Here is a 14,098-nt window from a genome sequence, read left to right on the forward strand (position 1 = left end):
AGGTTTCCATATTAGCACATACAGATCCACCACATTTTGAGCAAAAAAATTCAATAATACAGATAACTATAATTTATTCAACCAGTCCTCTAGAACATTTTCAGTTTTTTTTTTTTTTTTTTTTTGCTATTTTAAACCATGCTAAAATGAACATCTTTGTACACGTGTGTTTCTATACAATAAAATAAAATACATTCAATATAGGTATGTTATGTTTCGAAATTTTGGTTAACTTTTCTGCCCTTTCCTGTCCAGTTCTATCCATAAGCCTCAGCTGTGAATGTTAAACCTCTTTCTCTATTGCCACAATTTCTTCATTTCATAAGAAATGAAAAGAATAATGTTTATAAACTAAGAGGGAGAGCAAAGACCCTGAATTTTACAATATGCATCAGATACTATAATGCTAACCTATATGTGATTTGTCAGGACAATATTATAATATGTAAACAAACCTACCCCAAAATAGCTTTGGCTAAGAACTTTAGCTTAAATCTTCTCCCCTGCTCTCTGACATAAAGCAATGATGTATCAATAACATATGGATGTATCATCTGAGGAAGAAAGAGAATAAAATGAGTAGCATATTATGCTAAAGGAAAAAATAAGTGGGCTGGAAGGTTGAAGAGCCCAATGTTTAGATTTGAGATAAATGGAATAGGCATTTATAGTAGAAAAACTACAAATAAAGTCCTAAATCAGATACTCACTTTCAATGCTCTGAGATACAAGTCTAAGGAGTGGCCCACTAACACAGCATCTGGAGGAAGCAATGCTTTTAACCGCTTCTGTACATCTTTGAGTTTGGTTGTGACTGGGTTAAGAGTCTTCTTCGTGATTCCTGAAAAACTTTCAACAAAAAAAGAGAAATGGACAGGCTATTAACAAGTTTTCTTCCCTGGAAAATCATTTCCAAAAGAATATTTTAAAAATTATACTTAATATTGCTTAGTGTCAAAAAGGTTGAAAATACAGATAAGAGGAAATTAAAATTAGCCATAATCCTACTATGCAGAGATGATCACTTTTTACATTTTAGTAAATATCCTTCCATATTTTTGATACCTATACATTTATATTTATATTTTTTTATGAAAATGCAATCATAATGCACATGCTACTTTCTGACATGAGCCAGTCATTTGAAATATATCATGAATAAGTTTTCACATCAATAAATCTATTTTAGGACATCCTTTTAAATTGTCATGGAGTGTTCCATTATAGGGATATAGTATATTTTAACTAATCCTCTACTTTGAGACATTTATATTCCATTTTTGCAATACTGTGACAAACACGCTTATACATACATACGTCTTTGCCACACATGACTGTCCCCTAAGAATATTATCTAATTATCAAGTCTGCTAACAGGGTAGTCTTTATCATTATCATAGCCTCTCTGTGCCTAAATAAGCATGACTCAACAGATACAACTTTAATGGGTGGAAGCAGTAATGTTTCACTGGCTTCTTCTTTGCCTAGTCACTATGTGTACATTCTGAAATTATGTGCTAATCTTTGGAAAAACAGACTAACATTTTGAGCTTCAAATTTCCGTTATGGGAAAAATCAGGTTTTAGTTTTTTATTTTTGGGGTCAAGGCAAATGATGACTTGCAGATTTTCAGATGAGGTCTTATCAGAAAGCAAAGCTCCAGCTGTTTGGCAGTTACTAGATAATGATTACAACTGGGAGATTCTAGGGCAAGGAAAATAGTATTCTGCCAACTTAAGATCACAAGAAGGTTAGAGAACAAGAAGGGCAAGAGCATTATACACTGGCATTGTGCCATTTCAGTGTTCAAATACACAAAGGCCCCAGCCTTTTCTCTGATAATATTTAAGTAGATAAAACCTAACTAAACAGAAGCTCTGGGCCATTCCTGTTAAGTCTTATTCCATTCTTGTCTGATAGCTCTTGGAAGAGCTGCAGATGAGGTGAAAAATACCTGGTGAGGTAGTCCAGAATCTTGTTGTCAGGTTTGACCAGTTCATCCATAACACAGCACCCTCCTTCGGCAACCAGTGAGATACGTGTTAGTTCTCTCCCTTTGGATGTGAGACACTGAAGAGAACAGGATGTAGTCAGACTGTTGAACTGTAGAAGCTATTGCTTCCTCTCTTTATTGACACTATGTCAACTGCCACCTATCCTAATCTACTAGGGTCCTTGTAGCAATGGCACAGACTTTTGCTACTAGAGGGATGTAATATGAGTGAAATTAAAGCTAGGCACCTAGGTTGCTGAATGTTACACTTAAGAGAATCAACACAGTGTAATTTCTCTGGAAAGGATGTGCTCAAGGAAGATGAATGCGAATAATTTAATCACAATCATGTCTACCATTTATGAAGGGTATACTACATCCAGCATTACGCTAAGTAGTACCACTAATAGGTAATTTTTATTAAGCCCATTCTATTATGATCTGGTGCTATACTAAGCATTTTATATATAGCAGCTCATAATAATCTTCTGAGGTAGCCTTAGGTAGAAGGTAAGGTTGAGAAAGTTAGAGGATTTGTCCAAGAGCTACTAACAAGGCAAGGCAAAGATATCCTCATATGTCAGATTCTAAAACTTTAGCTTTTTTTTTTTTTTTTGAGACAGAGCCTCACTTTATTGCCCGGGCTAGAGTGCCGTGGCGTCAGCCTAGTTCACAGCAACCTCAAACTCCTGGGCTCAAGCAATTCTCCTGCCTCAGCCTCCCGAGTAGCTGGGACTACAGGTATGCGCCACCATGTCCAGCTAATTTTTTCTATATATTTTTAGCTGTCCAATTAATTTTTGGTAGAGACGGGGTCTCGCTCTTGCTCAGGCTGGTCTCGAACTCCTGAGCTCAAACGATCCACCCGCCTCAGCCTCCCAGAGTGCTAGGATTACAGGCGTGAGCCACCACGTCCGGCCTAAAACTTTAGCTTTTAGCCACTCCATTAAGAATTCAGAAACTACTTCTTTAGTATTGAGGGAGGATGCACTCATCTTTGAAAGGAAACTTACTAAAATTAGACAAAGTAAAGCCAAGGGGTACTTAGGCAGGGAAATCCTACTTCTGATCTTCAGTATGTAAAACTAAGCAAAACCAATAGTAAGCGAGGCAAAGCCTTCACGGTAACGACAACAAAACATTTGTTCAAAAGAAGGAGTAAACTCCAGTAATGTACAAACACTTGGTTAAACATAGTAACTAGTTAGGAAACATGTTTTCTTTATTCTTCATCCTAGATAGAACACAGATCCAAGTTTTCCAAAATGTCAGTAAAAGGACCTACTTTCGGCTATTTAAACTGAATACTAAAACTGAATGCATTGGTTTACTGGCACATTAGACTCAAGAAATAATCTTCCACTAGACCTTTTTCCAACTGAAAAATCAAAAATATACTTACCATTTCACAGTCAAGTCCAAAGAGAGGACTGTCGTCTGTTATAGAAACACTACATTTGGTAGGTACAAAGTTTTCACAGTCGGGAAAACCTAGAAAGAAAAGGAATAAAATATTTGCCTTTAGAACTACAGATGATAAATATCACTCTTAGATTCATCCAGATAAAACTGAAATACCATATTTGCTGGGCACCTTCTCTATGTCAGATACTTGAAATACAAAGACTAAGAGGCAATCTCTGTCTTTAAGTTTTTCTCCACCCACTTATTTTTATATTCTGAGAGAATAATGTAGGCTGCTGTTAAGTAGGTCCTCGGGCCTGGACTTCCTGGCAGTTACCAAGTAATTTTTCCTCCTGTGAGAAAAGAGATAACTAAATTGTGGCTAAACCCTAAGTCACTAGTCCTTTTTCACGTTGGCACTAAGACAGGATGAATCAAGTATGCAAATAACTGTATGTAGCATCTTTTATTACTAAATAAAGAGAAAATAGGAATAAGATTCCAAGACAGTGGAGATCTAAAAGGATTTCACAGTAAGGAGAACATTTAAGTAACATTGAGTTCCTCCACCCAACTCCAACCTTAAGATTTCTTTGAAATCTCTGTTCAGCGACTTGCCTGCATTTTCTGGAATCACTGCCTGAATATGCCCTACCGAAAGGCTCAACTACAGGCTTAACATACTTCCTCCATTGTGTGCCCTAAGTCAATAACCAGGTATATTCTGCTCATAGAACCAAAAGCATCTGAACTGTAGAAGAGTTCTAAGGCTGAAGAAGTAAATGTAACATCTAGATCTTGTTTGACAAGAAACAAAAGGAGGTATGCAAACCTTTGACCAGTTTGTTTCTCAGTATCCTGAAATTTCCAACTAATTTCTATTAAAAATAATCAAAATATGGTCTAATGCAGAAAAGAAAGGCATCCCCAAATCTGAAAGATACTTTACTTGCTGCCCACCTTATCTATATTATTAGTGGCAAAGATAAAAAATAACTAATGTTTTTTAAGTTCTTATGTGCCAGATACCATGCTAAGTACCTCTTGTACATTAATTCACTTAATCTTTATGGCAATCCTATGATATAAGAACTAACTTTTAACTCCATTTTACAGATGGCATTTTCAATTTATATTAAAAGGAAACTTAGAATATAAAGAACCCCACAGCTCAAAAAGACAGCCCAATTAAAAAATGGACAAAGGATGTGAACGGACATTTCTCCAAAAATATAAATGGCTAACAGGCACATGAAAAGTTGCTCAAAATCATCGGCTAAAAGAAAAATGCAAATCAAAATCACAATGAGATACCGCTTCACACTCATTAAGATGGCTATATTCAAAGATGGATAATAACAAATGTTGGCAAGACTATACAGAAATTGGAAAATTCACATATTGCCGGTGGGAACATAAAATGGTATAGCTGCTTTGGCAAACAGTCTGACAGTTCCTCAAAGGGTTAAACGTTGAGTTACCATATGACCCAGCAATTATGCTCCGAGGTAGATATACCCAAGAGAAATGAAAACATATGTCCACACAAAAAATTTACACTTGAATGCTCATAGCATTATTCATAATAACCAAAAAGTGGAAACAAGCCAAGTAATTATCACCTGATGGATACACTATATCCACACATGTAATATCATTAAGCAATAAAAATAAATAGATAACATAGAAGAACCTTGAAAACATTATGCTACAGATGACATAGATGAACCTTGAAAACATTATGCTAAGTGAAAGATGCCATCACAAAAGACCACAGATTGCACAATTCCATTTATATGAAATATCCAAAATAGGTAAATCTATAGACAGAAAGTATATTAATGGTTGTCTAAGGCTTGGGCAATTGGAAGGAAACAATAGTATGGGATTTGTTTTGGGGAGACAAAAGTGTTCTGAAATTGCGGTGATGGCTATAAAACTCTGTATGCATACTAAAAAATACTGAGTTATATATTTTAAATGGGTATGTTAATTACATTGCAGTTTTTAAAAAGGAAATATAATTATTACTGCTGTAATTAGGAGGTAACGAAGAAAATAAAATGAAATCAAAGTATTTTTATTAAATTCCTGCTATATAACTGACCAAGGTTCTGAGCTCAGACCTGCTCTATTTGTTAAAGAATGCGGGGGTATCATGGGAAGAGGATTATAAGTATTGTAGAAGCAATAAAATGTTAAAGACATATTGACTCTTTTTAATAAACTAAGAAGGAATGAAAGAAAACCAAATGAAAAAGAAAGGGAATAACTTTCTCACTAAATATTTCAATGCTATTTAATGTCATGTTCATGTACTACCTAAAATCATCACTTTACCAATCATGGTATTCCATCACACACTTTGGGGCACACTGTACTTAATATATTTCTTCATTAATATAATAGAAGATGAAATAAGTAAAACTAAGGCATTCAGAAAGCAGACAGAAAAATAAACTTTCATAGTAGTATTTTAACAAACTGTTATTAGATATTCCTACACTGTTAGCAATATCAGATTAAGTCTAAGCCAACCTTGTAATGGAAAGTGAAATGTTTTCATTTCCTCCTTTGTCAGAATACATCTGGTCAAGCCCACTTTCTTACAGCCATACTTTTGAATGATGGGGTCATTCTGCAAGTTGCTGTTGGCTTTTGAACTGGCAGAAGGCAAAGACCCTGAAACAAGAACAATTGAACACATATTAAAATGTGTGCTTAAGAACCTTGTAAGACATGTCTCCTAACATCGTGTAGGCTAAGCATGGTGAAGATCAAAAGATTTCTAAGACCCAGCCCCAATTTTTAAGGGACTTGCAATCTCATAGTTATAAAAACACAAATAGAAAATAAGTTCCAAATGGATTAAAACAATAAAGGCTCTTAAAGGGAAAGGAGGGGCCAGGTGCGGTGGCTCACATCTGTAATCCTCACACTCTGGGAGGCCAAGGCAGGAGGATTGCTTGAGTTCAGGATTTTGAGACCAGCCTGAGCAAGAGCGAGACCCCTTCTCTACTGAAATAGAAAAATTAGCAGGGCATCCTGGTGTGTGCATATAGTCCCAGCTACTGGGGACGCTGAGTCAAAAGGATTGCTGAGCCCAGAGTTTGAGGTTGCAGTGAGCTACAATGACACTGCTGCATCCCACCCAGGGCAAAAGAACAAGACTCTGTCTCAAAAAAAAAAAAAAAAAAAAGGGAAAGAAAGAAGAATATACTTCAGGCCAGAGTGCTTAGAGATAGTTCAAAAGAGGAAAGATTAGCTGAATCTTAAAGAAAAGGCAGAATTCAGATAGTATATCGGATCTGTTCTTTATAGTGCCTGCCACTCCCAACAGTCCATTCTAGATAAATACACCCCACTCTCAGCCACCTACTCAAGCTGCACTAGCGTGTTCTTTAAATAGGGGGCACCACTAATTAGATTCAGGGTGTGGGCCTAGCTCGAGAGGGACCCATTTGTAGACTGACCAATGACTTGATGTTCCTTGTCAAGGCATGCTCTCAAAAGGGACAATGGAATTAGCTAAGCTGATCAGACTGCCTGCTTCAAGAATTTTATCTAGAAAACATTGAGAACTAAACAGAAGAGAACAGAAAATATACACAGAGAAGTTGATGCTATGAAAGGGACAGAGAACAGCTATTAGGGGTACTTAGGTTCCTGACGGCTTTCTAGTCCACATGCATTCTTTTTCAAGCAATACGCTCCTTGCTTAAGGTGGCCCAAATGAGTATCTTGCCTTTGCAACCAAAATAGCCAAAGTATCATAAATAGAACAGGGCATTCCAGGTAAGACAGAAATGTAGAAAGCAAACTTGATTCAGCAGTGAGTAGACCAGTAAGGAAGAAAAGAAGGATCTATGTAAGAAAGGAACATAGGAAACAAGGTTGAGAGAGAAAGACACAAATAAATTATAGACCACTACATATGTCAGCTCAAGAGTTTGAAGTTTAGTCTATCATTCAATACATAATTTAGAGCAACAAAAAGTTCCTGAGAATGCAAGTGACATAACCAAAACAGTATTTTAAGAAAGATCAACCTCAAAGATTTGTGAAAAATGGAGTACAGACAGAAACTACAAAAGGCTTTGTAGTCATTCTGACAAAATAATGACTAGCATCTGGATTACGATTATAGAAGGGTTGGAGAAAAAGGGATACATGAAAGAAACGTACACAAGAAAAACTAGCAGGGCATGGTAACAGAATAATTCAATTCAGTCAACAAAATATTTATTTATCACTGCTTATTATATGCCTGGCATTGCTCTAGCCACTAGGAATTCCCCAATGAACAAAACTAACAAAATTCCCCATGGAACTTAAATTCTAGTTGGGAAGTGGACAATAAACATGTAATATATCAGGTGGGGATGTGGGCTATGAAGAAAAGTAAAGGAGGAGAAGGAGGACAGGGAATACTAGGGCAGGAAAAGGGTGATTGTCATATATTTTATACAGGGAAATCAGGAAAGATAGCTCCGATAAAGTTTACATCTGAATAGAGAATTATAGGAGCCAAAGGAATGAGCCATACAGAGAGATTAGGGATGGGAAGCTAAAACAAAAGTAATTCTAAAATTCAAGACTTGTGCTTTAGAGAAAAATGATACTGACAGAAGGAATTCGAAGAGCCCATTATTTGGAGATGAGAAAACTGCTATTAGATGTTATGGCTGACAAGACAGTAGAATATCCAAGAAACAATGTCCAGCAGGCAGTTGAAAATATAGGACTGCAATCTGGAACATCATACCTAGAGATAAAGATATAGGAGTCATACACAGAAGACTGATAGATAAGCTTGGGAAAAACAGATGAATATTCCAAAGGAAGGACTGAAGTGAAGGAAGATCAGAGTGCTATGGACTATGTATTGAGGACTTTGATATTTAGCATGGGAAGATGAAGGGAAATACTTAAGAGGATGGAGAAGTAGCCATAACCCCTATGGCTCCTCAAGGCCTACAAAATAAAATCCAAAGTCTTTAGGCATGGCATTCAAAGCCTACAGGACATGGCCTTAATCTGCCTCTCCAGCCTTGTCTCTCACCACTACCTTCTCCTATTCCCCTCAGCATCCCCAACAAGCTATAATTCTCCAGCATGTCATATTTCTTTTTCCTGATTATACCTTTTATATTAAAACTTGATGCCTTGAGCCTAGGATCTCATAATGCCCACTCTGTGATCTACTTAGAGATGTTTAAAATATAGTGCAGGTCAAATCAAACATAACTGTAGATCAGATATGGGCATCTATTGGAAGGAGAGGGGAATAATGGAAAGGTAGGAAATTAGAAGTCAGACACTGTTGGGACACAGGATAATAGGAAGCACAGTTCTGATGGAGATGGGAAGGAATTAATAGTTACTCCTCATCACTTTTTTATGTCCCCTTAGTGCAATTATTCAGTTATTTATTTCTGAACACAAAAAAGCTATCACTAAACAATATTTAATGTTATTATATGCAATATCCCATCACTCACTAACGCCACCCCCAAAAAAGATCCAGAAGGTTAGCCACAACTTGCTAATAGGACACAACCTACAGTTTGAAAAACACTACTATCATGGATATTTACCTTTTAGCTGGCCAGCATCTAAACCTCCTGCCAGTTCCTCACTGTGAGTAATATTAGCAGGCATCCCTGACATTGGTCAAAGGCAAGATCTTCCTTCCTACCTGTACACTAGTGGGTACAAAGACCCAGTAACAGTTTAGAAATTATTCATAGTAATTCATAAGAGTTCGATGGCAGTCATATCCAGGTATCCTTAGCAATCTAACTTAACCAAATAGGTTCCCCCCCACACACACACACACACAAATCATGGGGCTGCAAACCAAATGGTTTCTGAGGCATAAACCCTGGACTGTGGTTCCTGCTGTCTAACCTCCCTGGGTACCTGCCCATTTTTTCCTTAAAAAAATTGTTTTTATGCTTAAGTTAGTTCCAATTGGGTTTTGCTGCTTGAAACTATAAACTTGACTGATAAACCTAGTTAAACCATATCCGTAACATCTTTTAGAATGAACACATCATCTAATCAGGGTCATGGCCCTACCTTCCATCATCTTGGGCAGATCTCCAGTTGTTTGCTTCTTTTGTAGCCCAATGATATCAGCTAGAAAATTAGATGATGGAGGAGGCAAGAGGAACTTCTGAAAATATATTAATGGGTTTTATATTAAATGCCTGAAAGCAATTAAAATACTGTGAAAAGTCTGGACTTTTATAGTCAGCTTAGTGCTATGAAAAGAAAGGTCTAGACAACAGTTATTTGCATTATAAAATTAGAACTGTTTCTTTAATATGGAAAAGTAGCTAGGTAAATGAAGCCACATTTACCACTCCCCACCCCTCGAAATTTTCTTTGCTTCTTGGATTACACATTGTAAAAAGGACAAACTTTACAAAAATGTACAACTTAGACAAGGAAAGTCCCTTATATTTTTCAAAGCACTTCCATATCTATTATTTCATTGGACAGCATGCCATGCAGTCAGGACAGATGATGCTACATGGCAAAAAGGTTGAGTTCTCCAGCCTCAGGCTTACCTGGGCTTAAATTCCAGCTCCACCATTTACTAACTGTAACTAGGGCAAGTTACTCATTTTCTTATGTATAAAATGGAAACAAAAATATCTAGCTCTTACAGGACTATAAGAGATGATGCACATAGCATGCTATCCATGATTAATATAGGGCCTGGCACACAGGAAGTGCTCAATAAATGAAAGCGAAAAGAAAAGGGTGACCCAGGGAGATTAAATTAGGGCTCACCAACTCAAACACTTTCAGGGATAAATGTATGAAACAAGCCAATAGGTAATGAAGGAGGATACGGGAAAACGGAGGGCACATGTCTCTTTATAAACATGACAGCTGCTATTCAGCTCCATATACTAAGGGTGCCCAATCTTGTGATTTTTTTTCTGGAGAGGTATAAAAACATAGAGTTTATGTAAATTTTATAATTTCTGAAAACACCATAGCCCAAATAAAATAGAACAGTAATAACCTGGGAACTACATATTATAATCTGGGAATAAGTGTTTTGCCTAGATTACCAGAGACAAATCTCATTTCAACATGAGCCAATTGTATCTTAGATCTTTTGCTTTCTACATCTCCTATTGCTTGTTCAATAGCATTACCAAGGAGCATGGTCCCAGGCATATGTACTAGTTTCAGGATGAGAGGACCTAACTCAACCCCTAATACAAAATTTTCATAACTTACATGTCTGAATACCTTTCGGAGAAATCCAAACTCCAAATAGAACCTGTAGAAGTGTAGGTGACTCATTCCCTGCAGAACAAAAACCACCACGTTGTTCACGTGGTTTTGGTGAAAAAGCTGGCACCAGCTGTTGAAAAATCAAACCAACACAACTAAGAGTGATGCCCTCAAGTCACTTATAGGCATACAGAAAGCAAATGTGGAAAAAAAAACAGTGAGTGACCACTAACAGAATTTATCATAACTCACTGATTGTCTGGAACTGGAAGACAGCCATTACTGCACAGAATTCAAATAAAGACCTCTTGAAACAAATATTTGTTCCACTTAAGTTAAATAAAAACAAAATGCAACGTATTTAAATGTATTTAAATCCATTGTCCTATTAAAATTTGTTTTAAATCAGAACTAAGATCACTTTACAAAGACTCATCTCCAAAATCCCAACCTACTCTGCAGCCCTTCCTAAGCCAGGTAATCAAATGGCTGGCTTCAAAAAATTCAGTTTTGGATAAAATAACAGAATAATGGCAGTATCTATTGATACAGAAGATGGCTTTTGAACTATCTAGCCAATTCATAACAACTTCCCCTAGAAAAATGTGTACACTTGAAATCTCAAGTTGGGTACGGTGGTGCGCACCTGTAATCCCAGCTACTTAGGGGATGAGGAGGGAGGACTGCTTGAGCCCAGGAGTTTGAGACCAACCTGGGCAACATGGTAAGACCCCATCTTAAAAAAAAAAAGAAAATCTCTTTATTGGTACATATACATAAAACAATTTTCATAAGACACTTAATAATGGCATTGACAATATCAGAACAGTAAAATTCTCTCTTTGCCCTTCAATTGTAAAAGAAAAAAGAAAAGATTGACTAGAATTCTTAACCTATCATCATGTTATTTTAACTAGGTCTGTACTGGGGGAAGCAAACTAAAATACCTATAGTAGCCAGACAGATACTGTAAATAAGGGAAGCAGGCCAAGTAGGACATTGGCATATACATGCCCCATGTAAAGAGAGAGGCCACCACTCAGCTTTGACAAATTATTGCCATGTAGGAATAAAGGGACAACTGCCAGATCTTTGGGTTTTTTGAAGAAGTCAAAAATCTGGATTTTTTTTTTTACAGGAATTCCCAGATTTAACTGTTAGCAGCCATCACAAAAAAAGAAAATTTAGGACATGCTACATGGCAAAAATAATGTCAATAAGCCAGACATGGTCCTCTAGACACCAGTTTGAACCTCTGGTTTATACCCACCATATAAGTTCATCCCATACCTGGGTTTAGGAATACTGGATTTGCCCAGAACTGCATATTTCAGCAATTCACATAGCTGGCCATGGGTTACTTCACAGTTATCAGCAAATAAAATGGTAGATAAGCGGGCTTTCTGTAAAGATAAAACAGGACATAGCAAACATGATTGTCTAGAATAGCAACAAAGCGAGGCAAATTATTATTCTAGTTTCTGATTATTTTAACATATAGGTATATCCAAACATTAAGGAGTGTTCTAATTAATTGAAAATGAAGGTCTAAAACAACTACCTGCTGTATGACATTATTAATAGGATATTTAACAAACATTGATACAGAACCTGAATTATAGATACTTGGTTACATGCTAGAAATAGTAGGAGGAATAAAACACAATTCATGCTCTCAAGGAGTCCATTCTACAATGGGGGAAAAAAATGCAAGAATAGGTAATTCTACTAATTCTAACCCAGTGTTGGTAAGTGCTATTACAAAGGTATGAGAGCAAATAGGCTAACTGCCTATGGGGTCAGAGTGTTTGGGGGTAGCTACTGAGATGAAAAAATAGTGGAGCTGTGCCTTAATAAGGAGTCTACCAGGTTGGAGGGAACATTGTCTTCAAATCTGTAGTTTGGTTTGGCTAGAGCCAAGACATGTTGTAGAGTAGCAGAGGTGTGAGGAGAAGGAAGCAGCAGCCAGATCACAGATCAATGTGGTCTAAGCTAAGGAGTCAGAATTTATTCCAGGGCAACAGGGAGCTCAATGAAGCTCTCTCCACCCTCCTTAAAAAGGCTTTATTTACACCTATATCTGTTATTTAAGTAGTTAATGCTTTTTATAAGACTCAGATGAGAAACATAAAATAGATAAAAGATACACAATAGATAAATGAAAGTAAGTCACCTCTACAACTCGAGATAATTACCATTTTCATTTTAGTCTGGGAGGCAGCAGAGTATAGCAGTTAAGAGCTCAAGCCCTAATTTCAGGGGCAGGGAAAGCACATATGCACCTGGAATAATACCTTTTTATGCCAGAAAGTAATGAAATGCTCAAAGAATGATGGGTCATACAAAAAGATGCAGAAGCTAGCTTAATCACAAAATCTTGGCTATTTAGAGAAATACAATAAATAATAGATTATAACACATTGAACAAAATTAAGTATCATTGAGCAAATAAAAGTAAATAAATAAATTGAAAAGTGTAATGAGGATGCACCTCTCATGAAAATACGAAGAGAAAAACAGAACTTTAGAGAAGTTTAGCAGACACCATCTTAATCAATCAAGGCTAATATCACCAAAAATGGAACAAATCAAAATCATGTATAATCTGCAAAAGATTAGAGTATCACTTCTGTGATATTCATGCTGAAGATGTATAACCTAAATTTACTCAATAAAGAAACGGACAAAGCTAACTTGAGGGAAATTCTACAAAATAACTGGCCCAGGATTCCTTAAAAGCAGTAAGGTCAGGCCAGGTGCGATGGCTCACACATGTAATCTTAGCACTCTGGAGGCTGAAGTGAGAGGATTGCTTGAGCTCAGGAGTTTGAGAGCAGCCTGAGCCAGAGTAAGATCCCCATCTCTACAAAAAAATAGAAAAATTAGCTGGGCGTGGTGGTGTGCACCTGTAGCCCCAGCTACTTGGGAAGCTGTGAGGTAATGAATGTCAAGGAATGGCTCAGGAACTGTTTGGATTGAAGGAGACATAACAACTAAATTTAACATGATTCTAGACTGGACCCTACTGCTAAAATGGATTACTCAAACAACTAGAGAAAACTTGAATGAGATCTGAATAGTAGATGGTACCAGTACATCCATGTTAATTTCCCGACTTCGATGGTTGCATTGTGATTACGTAGGATTGTTTATAGGAAATATACACTAAAATATTTAGGCGTGCAGACAGGAACAGAACATTGTGTCAGTAACTACTTTTAAATGTTGGCTGGGGTTCAAGATCAGCCTAAGCAACATAACAAGACCCCATCTCTACAAAAAAATTTTAAAAATTAACCAGGCATGCTGGCACACGCCTATAGTCCCAGCTACTTGGGAGGCTGAGGCAGGAAGATCGCTTAAGCCCAGGAGTTTGAGGCTGTGGTGAGCTATGATGACATCACTGCACTGTAGCCCAGGCAACAGAGCAAGATGCTGTCTCTA

General features: G+C 36.9%; 1 protein-coding gene across 2 annotated transcripts in view; it reads right to left on the reverse strand.

Annotated features, from left to right (window-relative positions):
• LOC105810933 (putative RNA exonuclease NEF-sp) overlaps positions 1–14,098 on the reverse strand; it is a 32,807-nt gene that overhangs the window by 17,140 nt on the left and 1,569 nt on the right. For both annotated transcript variants that reach the window (XM_012644991.1, XM_012644992.1), the window contains exons 3-10: positions 11,945–12,057; positions 10,658–10,784; positions 9,479–9,575; positions 5,936–6,079; positions 3,396–3,484; positions 1,955–2,070; positions 711–849; positions 460–554 (exon numbers count right to left, since the gene is read on the reverse strand). In XM_012644991.1, the coding sequence (XP_012500445.1) occupies positions 460–554; positions 711–849; positions 1,955–2,070; positions 3,396–3,484; positions 5,936–6,079; positions 9,479–9,575; positions 10,658–10,784; positions 11,945–12,057 (920 nt within the window). The remainder of the gene's footprint in view (positions 1–459; positions 555–710; positions 850–1,954; positions 2,071–3,395; positions 3,485–5,935; positions 6,080–9,478; positions 9,576–10,657; positions 10,785–11,944; positions 12,058–14,098) is intronic.

Source organism: Propithecus coquereli, unplaced genomic scaffold, assembly GCF_000956105.1.
Source record: "Propithecus coquereli isolate 6110/MARCELLA unplaced genomic scaffold, Pcoq_1.0 Scaffold223, whole genome shotgun sequence".
Taxonomy (NCBI): Eukaryota; Metazoa; Chordata; class Mammalia; order Primates; family Indriidae; genus Propithecus; species Propithecus coquereli.